General features: G+C 43.3%; 1 protein-coding gene across 1 annotated transcript in view; it reads right to left on the reverse strand.

Moving 5' to 3' along the window:
* MYO15B (myosin XVB) overlaps positions 1-14502 on the reverse strand; it is a 198806-nt gene that overhangs the window by 48172 nt on the left and 136132 nt on the right. The window contains exons 31-32 of the mRNA XM_029597500.1: positions 11004-11115; positions 7864-8024 (exon numbers count right to left, since the gene is read on the reverse strand). Coding sequence (XP_029453360.1) covers positions 7864-8024; positions 11004-11115 — 273 coding nt within the window. The remainder of the gene's footprint in view (positions 1-7863; positions 8025-11003; positions 11116-14502) is intronic.

The following is a 14502-nucleotide window of genomic DNA, read 5'->3' on the forward strand; positions in this document are numbered from 1 at the left end:
GTTACTTCAGAACCCTGGGGTGCATACCATCCGGTTTGCTACTCTTTAGTTTGTCAGTCTGGCCTACTACATATTCCTGGTTCACAGTTATTTGGTTCAATTCATCTGAATCATCACCTTTGAAACCATCTCCGGAATCGGTATCTCCCCAACATCCTCATTAGTAAACACAGAATCAAAGAATTAATTTAGTCTTTCTGCAATGGCCTTATCTTCCCTAAGAGCCGCTTTAACCCCTCAGTCATCTAATGGTCCAACTCCCTCACAGGTTTCTTGTTTTGGATATATTTTTTAAAGATTTTATTATGAGTTTTGCCTCTACGGCCAACTTCATTTCAAGTTCTCTCTTAGCTTGCATTATCAATGTTTTACCTTTAACTTGACTATGCTTATGCTTTTTCCTGTTTTCTTCAGATGGATCCTTCTTCCAATTTTTGAAGGATGTTTTTTGGGTAAAATAGCTTCTTTCACTTCACCTTTTAACCATGCCATTAATTGTTTTGCTTTCCTCCTACCTTTCTTAATGCATGGAATACATCTGGCCTGCGCTTCTGAGATTGTATTTTTAAATAATGTCCACGCCTGTTGTACACTTTTAACCTTTGCAGCTGCACTTTTCAGTTTTTTGCTATTTCCCTCCTTTTATCAAAGTTTCCCTTTTGAAAATTTAGTGTTAGAGCTAAAGATTTACATATTTTCCCCCTTCCAGTCATTAGTTCAAGTGGCCCCACCATGTTACCTCTCTCACCAAATCTTGTGTTCTATTAAGAATTAAATCTAAAATAGCTCCCTCTCTCGTTGGTTCCTGAAACAATTGCTCCATGAAGCAGTCGTTTATTCCATCCAGGAATTTTATGTCTCTAGCATGTCCTGATATTACATTTACCCAGTCAATATTGGGGTAATTAAAATTGTCACAAACATGTCTGATTTTCAGGCTATCCAAAATGAATATGCAAGAAGTATATTTGCATGTGCTGCCTCTACTATATGCAAATCTATCTCATTCATATTCATTGTGGAAACCAGATCTCTTTGTGGCACTCCCGGACTGTAGTGTTGCGAGCGCAGACAGACACATGAGAGCATGAGTCCCTGTGCCACAATGCAACCTGCACAACCCCGAGCTGGCCGTGGTCCATGCTGCTGGCGGGTGAATGCATCCAGGCACAGACTGGCTGGAACAGGAATCCTCTTGGCTTGGAAACAGGAACATGCTTGGCTTGAAACAAGTCAGCTCTTGATTTACAAACAAGAAGACTTGGATGTTCAACATGCACCAGAAACTGAGACACAGTAGTGTAATGCTAGTCTCTGGGTAGCCCTCTGGCCACTTGAAAGCCTTTTCGGACTGCCGCTTGGAAGCATGAGAACTGACAAAGGCTCAGGGCTTGGAACAAGATGAAGACTCTGACACATCCCAGTGCCACTATGCACCCTACATAACCCCAACGCTGGCTGCGTACCACGCCAACAGAATTGCAGGCACTGAACTCAAAAACTTGGAAACAAGACGGAAGCTGGAACATGAACTTTGAAGACTGGGAACAGGACTCAGGAACTCTGCCTCAGCCTCAGGAACTCGGATTCAGGCTCAGACTTTAAAACCAAGGAAGGATTTCCAAAGACTTGAACCAGCAACGAAGACACTGAAGACTCTAGACAGGATGAAGGCTGGAACCAGGAACAAGGTGAAGACTTGACCAAGGCTTAGAAGACAGAGGAACCAGGAACATGACGAGAGACCATCAAGGGGACGAAGACATGGAAGACCTCCAATGAAGAAAACAGGAAGCTGAAGACCACAGGATTGAAGGCCAAGAGCAAAGACTGAAGAACCCTTTTATAGGGCTGCAGGAAGGACGTCATCAGAAGGGGCTGCAGGGCTTTTCCTGCCATGATCCCTTTAAAGCTGGAGCTGAGGTGCACGCGTGCCTAAGAAGATGCTGGGATGTGCCAAGGCCAGCAGTGATCCAGGTTGCAAGAAGACCAACAGCAGCAACGTCTCTCCACTGCATGGGCCAGTGGCATCTTTCTGCCGTGGAGAGCAGCAGCCAAGCAGAGGCGGTGTTTGGGGACGCGGCACTCTGGCTGGGCAAAGAGGCACGGTGGTGACCGGGAAGCCGGGAAGTGATGAGCCACTTGCGGGCCTGTCCCACAACCGGAATCACAACACGCAGTTGCCTACCTCTGAATTACAATAATCATAAAATCAAAAAAATAAAATAATGAAAAATACAGGACCACAGGTCCTACCATAGCACAGCCATCTAATGAAAACATTACCTGGGCAAACTTTAAAATTCAAAGTTCTCACCAGCAATATCTAAAATGTAATTTTGCACAATGTTGCAATTATGCAGACATCAATTTTCATACAACAGAAAAACAAATTGGTTGCTGTAAAATGATCTGTAGATTCTTCTTTCAGAGGAAGGTCGTGAGTAATTCAGTGAAGTGAGGGTAAACTTACTGAGCTGGTGGGAGTGTTTTCCCCTTTGGGCTGTGCTTGTGTGTTCCCACAACACCCAAGGGGGTCGATGCAATATATCTGCATGGAAAATGGGTGCTCAGTGTTGAGTGCCTGCTTTCTCTAATACACACCCAGCCACCTCTCCTGAGTGTGCGATCAAATATTTAAAAGAGGAGTCGCGCTAAAAAGGAGGTGCTAGGGACAAATGTGCGCCCCTAGCACCTCCTTGGCAGCGGGCGCCCAGGAGAGGTGGCTGTCAATGGGTTAGGAAAACAGATTCTCAATTTTATGAGCGTCCGTTTTCCTAACCTGTGCACAGCCACAAGTTAGGAAAATGGATGCTCGTTAATTGAGCGCCCCTTTTCCTAACCTGACCTCTGGCACACTTTTATTTTATTTTTGTAATCATTCTGGGCCTTTTGGAATTTTCTGCTTTTCTGTACACTTTTTGGGCTGCTCAGAAATTAATGCCTGCTCTGGGCAGGCATTAATTTCTGAGGGTAAAAATGTGCACATCGGGCGCACGTCTTTTTTTTTTTTTTTTTGAATCGGGAAAGAACAGCTAAATAGCCTCAACAACATGCGTTTGCATGTGATGAGCGCTATTAACTTCACGGGGGATTGGACACGCATTTTAGATGCGCTAATCCCCTTATAGAATGAGAGGTTGTGGACACACATCCAAAACCCACGTTCAACCACGGGTTAAACAGTGCGCTTGGCCAAGCCCACTGTACTGCATCGGCCCCAGGGAGAAATGGCAGAGAAACAGAGGTTTTAGGGAGTCCTGGCTAAGGATTTCAGAGTTTGAAGAGTTGAGATTTAGAAGGTGAAAAGCTACTAGCAGTAATTGGGAGACAACCAGAAGGCCCAGGACTCCAGGAAGGAAGGCGGTGTGCCTCTCCTGTCTGGGGAAGCCCACAGTGGGGAGGATGCATTGAATGTAAGTTATAGCCCAAAGCCTGTGGTTTAACAGAAAGGAGAGGGGTAGAGAACTGATTTGAATAAGAATTCTAAAGAACTCAAGCTGTTTAGAAACTGAAAGTTTTGCCTTATGTTTTCTTTTTTTCTGCTTGGGACTGTATGCTGAGTTTTGCTGTGTTTTCCCCACAGAATTCTGAGTATTTTAGAAGCTTTTAATAAATTATCTTTTGCTTTGAAACAACCACTGGCTGTTGACCTGTTTTTATTCTTTTGAGTGAAGTGCAAGTCTCCCCTTGGGCCTCCCAGCATTTGCTGGACCCCACTGGATTAAACTCTGTGTTTTGATCTGGTCCGGGGTTGCTCACCACCCCTGTAGTCACCAAAGGTGACCCCCAACTAAGTGTGTGGTGGTGGGGGGGGGGGGGTGGTTTGTAACACTAGAAATCATAATTTTAAAGGATCGTAAGTTCTTTAAGAAAGTGCTAAAGACCTATCTATTTCAGAAAGCATATGAATGCTAAAATTCTAGCACCCCCCCCCTCTCCATGCCTCCCGGAGTATGTTTTTATTGTTGTATTATTATTTATTTATTGTTTTTGTTATGTTATTGCTTTGTTTAAATATGTTTGATTATGTATGTAATGATGTACTCCGCCCTGAATGTAGGTAGGGCAGGTAAGAAAAGTTTAAAAATAAATAAAAAAAATTAAAATATTTCATGCCTCAAAATCCTAAAGTGATCATTCGGTTATCCATTTCAGCATCTCTTGATTCAATCTCTTCCTCTTGCACCGGCCATTTTGGCTTGAACGCAGTGAATTGACCTGGATCAAAAAAAGATCTTTCCTCTTCTGTCATGTGCCAAGTCAGCCCTTCCTGACTTGGCAACATAAATCTCTCTGTGTTTCCTCATTGGGATATGCCAGAGAAATTTATCCATTAAAGATATTGAGGTCCATATTGAGCAGGGCAGCAAGCTGGAAGTTACCCAAGTAGTGCTACCTGGGTAACTTTAGCCAGGATACTCAACGGGACTTATTTGGTTAAGCCTCATGCTGATTATGTCCAGCTAAAATTACTCCGGTAACTGTAGCACTGTGCTTTGTGCAACTCTCGCAGGTGAGGGTAGCCAGGTAGTGCTCAATATCAGCACCACCTGGCTAACAAGCCCTGCCCCTGCCTCTTCCCCTGTACCCAGGTGAAAAATGACCTGGACAAAATGTAGCCAGTGAGAGGGAGGAAAGGTTCAACTAAAGGTTTTTGCCTGGGTAACTAGAAAGTTACCTGTACATACTCCTTTGAATATGGACCTTCATATTTTCAGGCCAGCAAGCCAAAAAAATCCATTTCCAGACCAAAGGGCAAACTGGACTGGCAAAATCCCCTTAGCATCTTGCTTGGTATCCATCACTGTTCAGATATTGAGGTAATCCCAAAGTCTACCACACTAGACAAGAAAGGAATGGCATTTTCCTCGTTACAATGAGCTGGAAGAAAAAGACTTATTACAGGGAGTAGAGAATCCCCTATGGTATCGAGCACAATACAGAGGTTGTTCAGATTTATTGCATGCCCTTAAGTATCATCCTTGCATTTTGTCCAAGTTACATAAAGACGTTTCTGTAAATCCTTTAAATTTTCATCTTTCTCAGATTTTTTTTTATTGAAAAATACTTCTAGACCACTTCCCTGGCCTTCAACAGGTCACCCAAAGCAGTGTACAATAAGCAAACATATAAAAATGCATAAGTATAACAGCTACCATCACAGAAACAGCTATGACCATAAACTGACCTACCCAGTGACGTAACCAGTATCAGTCAGCCACTATCTGCATTCCAACACCAGCACAACCCCTTCTCACATTTTAAGGGAAAAGTAAGGACTTTCAGTTTCCAGAATTGCAGACAATCCTGTTCCATCCTAATACTAACCGGCAGCTTATTCCATAAAGAGGGAGTAATTACTGAAAAAATTTGCTCACAAATCTTAGCTTTATTATTATTATTGTAGGTAAGGACAGTAAGGCACCCTGACGTGATCATAGCTGTCGAGGAGGAATGCACAACTCTAACCCATTCTTCAAATACCGTGGCCCATTTCCCTTAAGGACATGAAAAGGAAGGGACAAAACCTTAAACTGGATCTGTGATCCTATCAGGAGCCAGTGTAGCCGGCAAAGCAAGGGAAGAGAAGGAACACCCCTAAGACATCTAAACATGGGTTCTTGTTGCTGCATTCTGGACTATCTGCCGCCTAGGCACTAGCCACAAAGAGAGGCCAATATTCCAGATAACATAAGTTTTCCCTGATGTGGATGCTAAAGGCTCCATTAGTCATGACTTGTGATAGAGAGCAGTGAAGAGGCAGTGAAATGCATTTTGGCATGTCACACAAGGAGTCATTATTCTTATTCTCCTAGGTTTTTTCATTTGTGATCATACGTAGCTTTATAATTACTCATAAGTTGTTTTTTGTTTTTTTTTTTATAAGCATAATGCTAAAGATTTGTGCTTTGCCTTTGCTAGACAGACAGATGCCACAGAAGAGAAGATGCTAGATAAAAATGCCGCATAAGCTAGAAAGTTACTAGGCTACAGTGTTGCAGAGTTATGTTTAGAATACACCAAGGCCATGCTGACATTTCAGCCTAGCTGTAAACTCATAGATAGCATTTGCATACTGAGTGAGAACAAATTTACATACAGCCACTTGGATTAATTGTTTACACTAAATAGCCAGTCATATAAATATTTTGACAATTGTTTGGTTTAGGGGTTGGAGATGTGAAGAAGGGTAAACCTTGTATCAGGCTTCCCAAACCTGTCCTGGAGGGCCCCCAGCCAATCGGGTTTTCAGGATATCCACAATGAACATGCATGGAATAAATCTGCAAGTACTGCCTCCACAGCATGCAAATTTTATCTCATGCATATTGATTGTGGGTATCCTGAAAACATGACTGGCTGGTAGTCCCCCAGGACGGGCTAATGGGAACCACTGCCCTATATAATGCCTTATTATCAGTAAAATCATCTGAGAGAGACCCCCATACTGGTGTCTTGCATGGCACTCTGTCACTCTCTCTCCATAAGGTATATTTTATTATATTATTTCTAACATTTAATAAAAAATGAATTTTCTCCACAGCTGCTGGCTCTATGCATTTCTTGAACCCTATCACCCTCACCCCTAAAGCCAGTATTTCACATAAGTGTTCAGCTCGTGCTTTCAGTATCCCCCCCCCTCGGGCATGGATTTTCTATAGAGTTTCAACTTCAAACACTATTTCTTCTTTAGTATCCTTACTTCAGTCAGAGGGGACTGCTGGTTATTTTGAGGTTGAAGAGAGCAACAGTCTCTAGGGTTAAAGTAGCCAAAGGCGCCACAGACAACCCCTATGGGAACAGAATCTTTCCTTGGTGGGGATCTGGCAAAATGCTAAGCCAGGAAATGCCTTTTATCTCCTTCAGTATTGTCCATTCTACCGCATTGGTTGGTTTCAGTAGGGCATCATAAAGCATGTAATGGCTTTGCTTTGGGGAAAACCACATCACCTTAGCAGAGCTTTCACTGTGTGAGGTCACAGGATGCCATGGCTCATCATGCAGGTGGATCAGATCAGAACGTTCCTGAAAACATGTTAACAGGGCTGCCTGCCCCTACTTATACGGGCACAGGACAGATTATCACGTAGGGTGATAGAATATTTATGGGTAGCTAAATACTTACTGCTTGGTACAATCATTTCCATCTTTTTGTGGAAGTGGAATTTTGGAAAGAAAGGAAAACAGTCTGTCTGGCATATCTTGTAACTCAGTGCTCTTTGCAAGGGTAGCAGCCTGATAGGAAAAATGTATAAAATTACGCAGGCGGGGAGCCTCCAGACTCCCATGCCTTCCTTCGTTCCCCCACTCCCCACCCCCTCAAAAGTACCTAAGGACTTTCCTTTCTTGTTTGAAATTTGACCTCATAAAAGTTCTTAAGAGCTGAAAGGCCTGTGGAGCATTTCAAACCTTAACGTTTGTAGGATAAAGGGCAAGCTCCAGCCTCCCAGCCAGACGATGAATGAAGCAGGATGCAATGAACTTGGAAAAGGCAGCAAGACAGAGGAGCGCATACAATCAAGTTTAGCAAGAGCAAAAAATTCTTGGAGAAGGTTCTGCATCTTGACAACTTGTCGCTTTACACTTTTATCAATCATACACAGGAATGTGCAGGATTAGCTGCAGGAAAACTTAAATCCAATCAACCATCTTAAATCAGAAGATAGATTATCTCCTTCACTTATTGGCATGTATTTTACTCACTTAGCAGCTGCAGCTCTGTCTCTCTCTTAGCTATCAAGACATTTCTTCCTTCTTCCCTTGAGTATGGGGTGCTTGCACTGGAGCTCCTTCCCACTCCAGTTTGAATTTGTTCCCTCCCTCCCTCCCCATGTCTTTCTCACACACAGTGCCTCTTACCTCCTTGTTGACACTGGTTGGCACTGAGGGTGGTCCCATGCTCTTCCTCTTCCCCTCATTCCTGTTCATTTGAAGGTTGAAGTAATCTGGAGCTGCTGAAGCCTGTACGATGTTGGAGGGGAAAAGGCCAGAGCGGCCTCCAATGGAGCCAAACTGCCAGCCTGCAGAAAGGAGAGAAGCAAGAAGAGTTAGAGGATCAAAACTCGGGAACTGTGAGGATAGGTAAAGTAGAAACCTCAGGTAAAGAGATTGTCTGGCCCATCCTCCACAGGGCGCAAACAAACATGCTGGTAGACAGGAAGCAAGGGTTCTTTCTGGAATCCGATCACTCCTGCAGTGAACCAAATGTAAGAAACCTCTGGTTTCCTTACCAAAAAGAATGTACTAACTAGCCTGGGGAGATTCAGAGACATGTAGTAAAAAGAGAGATTTGGGTTTATTCCCCCCATGTGGGGATTGCAGATGGCGTGCTCTAGCTGTTTATCACCACCAAGCACCATATTAGGAGCGTGAATTTTAGTTTGTATTTCCTGAAGGCAGAAGCTCTCTGTCTCCTGTTATTTATTTTTGCTAACTTAGGGGCCGAGTGCACTGTTTAATAGAGATGTGCTTTGGGTTAGGATTTCATCTCTGGCTTTGTTTCCGGGGCCCCCCCCCCCTGCAGGAATTTCATTTTTCCTGCGGTTTGGGGTTTGTTTGTTTTTTGGAGGGTTCTGATTTTTGGGTTAGTGCGCAGTAGCGCGCGCGAACTCCAGATAGTGCGCAGTAATGTGGCAGAGTTAGTGCGCGCTATCGGGAGTTAGTGCGCACTAACTTGAAAATGAATTTTTTCCGAAATTTCGGAAAAAATGCAATCATTTTTCGGTTCTCCCGAACCATTCTGAATTAGGCAATTTCGTTGAAATTCCTAATTTGGGAAAAATGATTATGCAATAAAGGGATTAGCGCCTTCATAACGCGCATCCAATGCAATGGGAAATTAATAGCGCTCATCACTCCCAATGAAAAAAAATGTGCATCCAATACACACATTTTTGTGCTCAGAACTTAACGTCAAATTTCTGAGCGCCCTAAAAAATTGTACTGAAAAGCAGAAAATACTGCTTTTCTGTACTTCCTTCGACTTAATATTGTCATGATATATTTTTTATTTTTTTATTTTTATTTTTTCTATACTGACATTCCTGAAAAGATACAAATCATATCGGTTTACAATGAAACTTCAACTTCGCTCAGGGGCGGTACAAGGAACATAGGTGCCAGTTATCAGTGGAACATGTCAAAAACTCATTTAAACATAACCTAAGAATCAAATAACTCATATTGACATGACAAAAAAATAAAATACTCTGAAATCATCCAGGAAACAGATGGCTAGAGCCAACAAAAGAACTGAGAGGTGGACTGAGGTGTCCACCTGGAGTGCTCTCTTGTGAGAGATAGGTTAAAGGTGAGGGAGATTAGGTGTCCTGAAAGGCTTGGCTAAAAAGCCATGTTTTCAGTCTCTTTTTGAAAACAGAAGGACAAGATTCTTGTCTGAGATTGGGGGGGTAATGCATTCCATTGGTGTGGTCCCGCTGTTGATATGGCGCATTTTCTAAGTGATATTTTGGCTTGGGGAGCATACAAGGTGTCTTTGTAGGCACTCCTGATTGGTCTAGAGGAGGTATGTGGTTTTAGTTGGGTGGAAGTGTTGAGGGCGGTGAGGTTATGGATAGCTTTATGGATAATCGTGAGTACTTTGAAGAGGATCCTGAATTTGATGGGGAGCCAATGTAGATTCAATTAAGATATTAAGTCGGAGCCAATTAAGGGGGTCATTTATCAAAATGCGATAAGGCGTTTTCGCATGCGTTAAGGGCTTATCGCATGCGAAAAGCCCCGTTAACGCATGCGATAGGCCCTTAACGCATGCGATCGCACCATATCGTATGGTGCGATGCAAATTCAGAAAATAGGAGGAGTTAGAGGCGGAGAGTGGGCTGGGTTAGCCTGTCTGCGAAAAGACATCGCACAGCTGTAAAGCCGTTTTAACTACACCTCTTTGAATTGCGTTAGGCTGTGCGATAGCTGCCGAGAGAGAGAGAGAGAGAGAGAGAGAGAGAGTGAGCTTGGCCACAATATCATGGCCCATAGGTAGGTATTTGTAACCCTTTGGTAGGGCAACCATTCCATGACCCTTATCATTTTGGTCACCCTTCTCTGCACGTTCTCTAGTGCAACTAAATCCTTTTTGACATGCAGTGACCAGAACTGCTCACAGTATTCAAGGTGCGGTCTCACCATGGAGCGAAATAGAGGCATTATGACATCCTCCGTTTTATTTTCCATTCCCTTCTTAATAATTCCTAACATTCTGTTTGCTTTTTTGATCGCCACAGCACACTGGGTCGACAATTTCAATGTATTATTTATTTATTCACTTTTATATACCAACATTCGTATTGACTTCATATCGGTTTACAAGGCAAATCAAAATAACAAGCAAGATCATGAGTGAAAATACAAATACAATATACAACAAATTAAAAACAAATTTTTTAAAACTAAAATAGTGTAAAAACAGCGCTATAAATGATACTAAATTCTTAAAATGTATTACTTTGGAAAGCAAAATAAAAATTGTCCCTAAAAATTAGCATAATTACATCAGTTTGCACTTGTCTACATTAAATTTCATTTGCCATTGCATGCCCAGTCTCCCAGTTTTGCAAGGTCCTCTTGCAATTTCTCACAATCCTCTTGTGATTTAACAACTTGAATAATTTTGTGTCATCGATAAATTTGATCACCTCATTTCCAGTTCATTTATAAATGTATTAAAAAGCAGTGGTCCCAGAGCAGATCCCTGGGGCACTCCACTATGTACCTTTCTCCATTGGGAAAATTTACTATTTAGCCCTACTCTCTGTTTTCTATCTTCTAACCAGTTGGCAATCCACAATGGAACACTTCCCCCATTCCATGACATTTACATTTCCTAAGAAGTCTCTCATAAGGGATTTTGTCAAATGCTTTCTGGAAATCTAGATATACTATATCAACTGGCTCACCTTTATTGACATGTTTGTTTACACCTTCAAAAAAATGTAGCAGATCGGTGAGGCCCTTAATCCATCTGCAAATAAAATATTCCTTACCAGGGTCCAACCCATCCATTGGTAGCAGCTTGATGAGGTCATTTTTTTTAAAGTGGAGGAGGCTTTTGTCATCGGTGATGAAGCTTCGGAGAGCAATAACATAATTGGAGTCCTGAGAAGGGGAGAAAGGAGAAATGTACGTCACCAAAAAAACATCTCTCCATTTGGCAGGCAGAGACAGTTACACCCTGATTTGTACAAAGAGACAGTTCATGCAAGGACAGTAATTTTACAAGCCTGCAAGTGCTAGGTAAAATGTTTCTTTTGATATAAGAATACCATCTTGTCCAGTAAATAAAGTATACAGGAAATGTCATAAATAAAACAGACAACTCACACAGCATTTACTATCTCATAAATCTTCAGCACCTGGATGGCCACTTGCATTTGAGAGGGCTTTAGACCTCGGTGTGAATAAGGACAAAGCATGCGCAGACAATATGGGCAAGATTTTTAAAAAGTACGCACAGCCGCGCGTATCTTTTAAAATCCGGGGTCGGCGCGTGCAAGGCTGCGCAAAATCGGCAGCCTGCGCGCACCGAGCCGCGCAGCTTGCCTCCATTCCCTTCTGCCTCCCCCCACCTTCCCCTCCTTTCCCCTCCCTTCCCCTATCGAACACCCCCCCCCAGCTGTACCTAAATCCCTCCTACCTTTGTTGTACAAGTTACACCTGCCCGAGGCAGGTGTAACTTGCGCGCGCCGGCTCGCCATTCCCCGGCACAGGCCGCAGTGCTGGGGGACTCGGGACCGCCCCCCGCCCGCCCCTGAACCATCGCCATGCCCCTGGACCCACCCCGAAATGCCCCCTGACCCCCGGACATGCCCCCGGACACACCCCGGACTGCCAACATGCCCCCGGACACGCCACCTCCCGCCCCTTTTATGAAGCCCTGGGACTTACGCGCGTCCCGGGGCTTTGCGCGCGCCGGTGGCCTATGCAAAATAGGCGCGCCAGTGTGCAAATGCCCTGCGCACATAAATCCTGCTGGATTTACGCTCGCGGGGCTTTTAAAATCTACCCCTATGTGTAAAACAAAATAAAGATATAGGGGTGAATTTTCAAAACAGTATGTATGTAAAAATTAGCCATATATGTGCATAAGCAGCCTCTTCTTCCATATTCTTTATTTTATAAAAGTATGGATGTATCTAGATATTAAAGGACTAATAAAGCAGGAGGGTAGGTTGTCTAAAAAAGCCATTTGGGCAACAATGCAGGTTAGACACCAAAGATAGTCCAAGTGTAAACTTTATTTGGATGGAGACATATATTCGTACAATTATACATGCTATGTAGGAATTAAGAAAAAAATTCCTTATGATGCGTCAGGAAGTTTTATCTCTTGGCGCTAACTTTATTCTTTGGTATCCCTGCAAATGTATATTTACCTATCAAAATTCTAAGGTCATATATTTTGATCCTGCGCAGCTGAGATCATATCTGGATGCTCACCTTGTCTCTAATTGATATCTTCTTGATCTGCTTTTTTGTGAATTTTGCCAGTCTAATCAGCGTGTTTCTTTTTTTATTATTTTCCTTATTTACACTCCTTTGATTCTATGTCCCTCCTGCTTTTTCCTTTAAATTTTATTGAGACCTAGGATTCTGTATAATGATATATAATACTAGCTTATTTCTTTTTTTTTTTCTTGTATATTCTGAGTCTCAATGCATTTTCTGTCACAAAAGTATTCTTGTATTATTTTTTTAAATGAATAAATACATTTAAAAAAAAGTAAAAAATTATTCTCCCCCATTTTATAGGTAATGTAATAGAGAGAAATATGTTTTTGATTATACAATTATATGAATGTTAAATATTGTTTTCTGTATTACTTATTTGAAATTTTGTTTAAAAATTTTTTAAATGAAAATTCAATAAAGAAATAATTAAAAAAAAAAAAAAAAAAGTAAAAAATATCCATATATTTTCACTTTTGCACACACAGATACATGGGTAAAAATGGGGTGGTCTGGGGCATTCCAGGGTTGAGCCAACATTTACACATGTAAGTTGCTATTTTAAAAGACACGCATGTAGATTTGCCAACTTACTTGTGTAATTTTACACCTGCCAATTATCTAGCATAAACGAGGTTAAACGGGTTAATTTGGTAATACTGATTAAATGGGGTCTGGATGAACTGGGTGGAGTTCAGGCTAAATAATCAGGAAGGTGTTGATGACCTGGAGAAAAACTGGGCAAACTGATGGATTAATTGCTAGAGCTGTTAATTTCTTGACATGCGCATGTTTTAAAATAGACTGACTAATGCACGTAAATCCTGATTTATGTACATAAATCCCAATTTATGTAAATCCCATTTTATTTTCACACATAAAATATACACACATAGGGCCAGATTTTATAAATGTACTTTTGTTCGTGCACCAGGCGCGAACAAAAGTACGCTGGATTTTATAAGATATGTGCGTAGCTGCGCATATCTTATAAAATCCGGGGTCGGCACGCACAAGGGGGTGCACGTTTGTGCAAGCTGCGCGCGCCGAGCCCAGCGTGCGCTGCCTGTTCCCTCCGAGGCCGCTCCAAAATCGGAGCGGCCTCGGAGGGAACTTTCCTTCCGCCTCCCCTCACCTTCCCCTCCCTTCCCCTACCTAACCCACCCCCCCGGCCCTACCTAAACCCCCCCCACCTTTGTTGGCAGATTTACGCCTGCGGAAAGCAGGCGTAAATCTGCGCGCGCCAGCGGGCTGCTGGCGCTCCATCACCCAACCCGGGGGCTGGTCTGGAGGCCTTGACCACGCCACCAGGCCGGCGCCACGCCCCGGGCCCGCCCCCGAAACGCCGCATCACTCGCGGCACACCCCCAGACACGCCCCCAACACGCCCCTCCATGCAAGCCCCGGGACTTATGCGCGTCTCGGGGCTTGCGCGCGCCGCCGAGCCTATGCAAAATAGGCTCGGCATGCGCAGGGGGGGTTTGGGGTAGGTTTTCGGGGGGTACGCGCATATCGTACGCGTGTACCCCTTTGAAAATCTACCCCATAGAGTTTTAAAACAGGCAGGAAAAGCACGCACATTCAATGCTCTGATATGTGCTCTTTCAATGTGAGATATCCCCACTGAAAACACCAAATATGAATCTTAATAGCCAAGAAATATGCAGACCAGTGTACTGACAGGCCAAGACTCTGTCTCAGTGGAAAAAGATGAGAAGTTTACACTGAAGGATACTTTATCAAGGTCTGCCTGTTTCTATGCTCCTGTGTAAATAACCAAGGCATCGGAACAATGCAGAAGCTAAGCTCATAAGCAGGAGTCATGGACCAGCCAAGGGAGTCCAGAGGTCAGAAGGACTCCCACACTTGAAAGAAGTGGGGGAGTCTGAGATGGAGAAAAACACTGACCGGCATACAGCTTGGCATACAGACGTGGTCGTACTCCCCCTAAAGAAATGGGGAGGGTGGAAAAAGACCTGCAACTTGGCAGAACCCCCCCCAATGAAATGGGGAGGAGGCAAAAGACCTGCAATGCGG

The sequence above is a fragment of the Rhinatrema bivittatum genome, chromosome 4 (assembly GCF_901001135.1).
Source record: "Rhinatrema bivittatum chromosome 4, aRhiBiv1.1, whole genome shotgun sequence".
In the NCBI taxonomy this organism is placed as follows: domain Eukaryota; kingdom Metazoa; phylum Chordata; class Amphibia; order Gymnophiona; family Rhinatrematidae; genus Rhinatrema; species Rhinatrema bivittatum.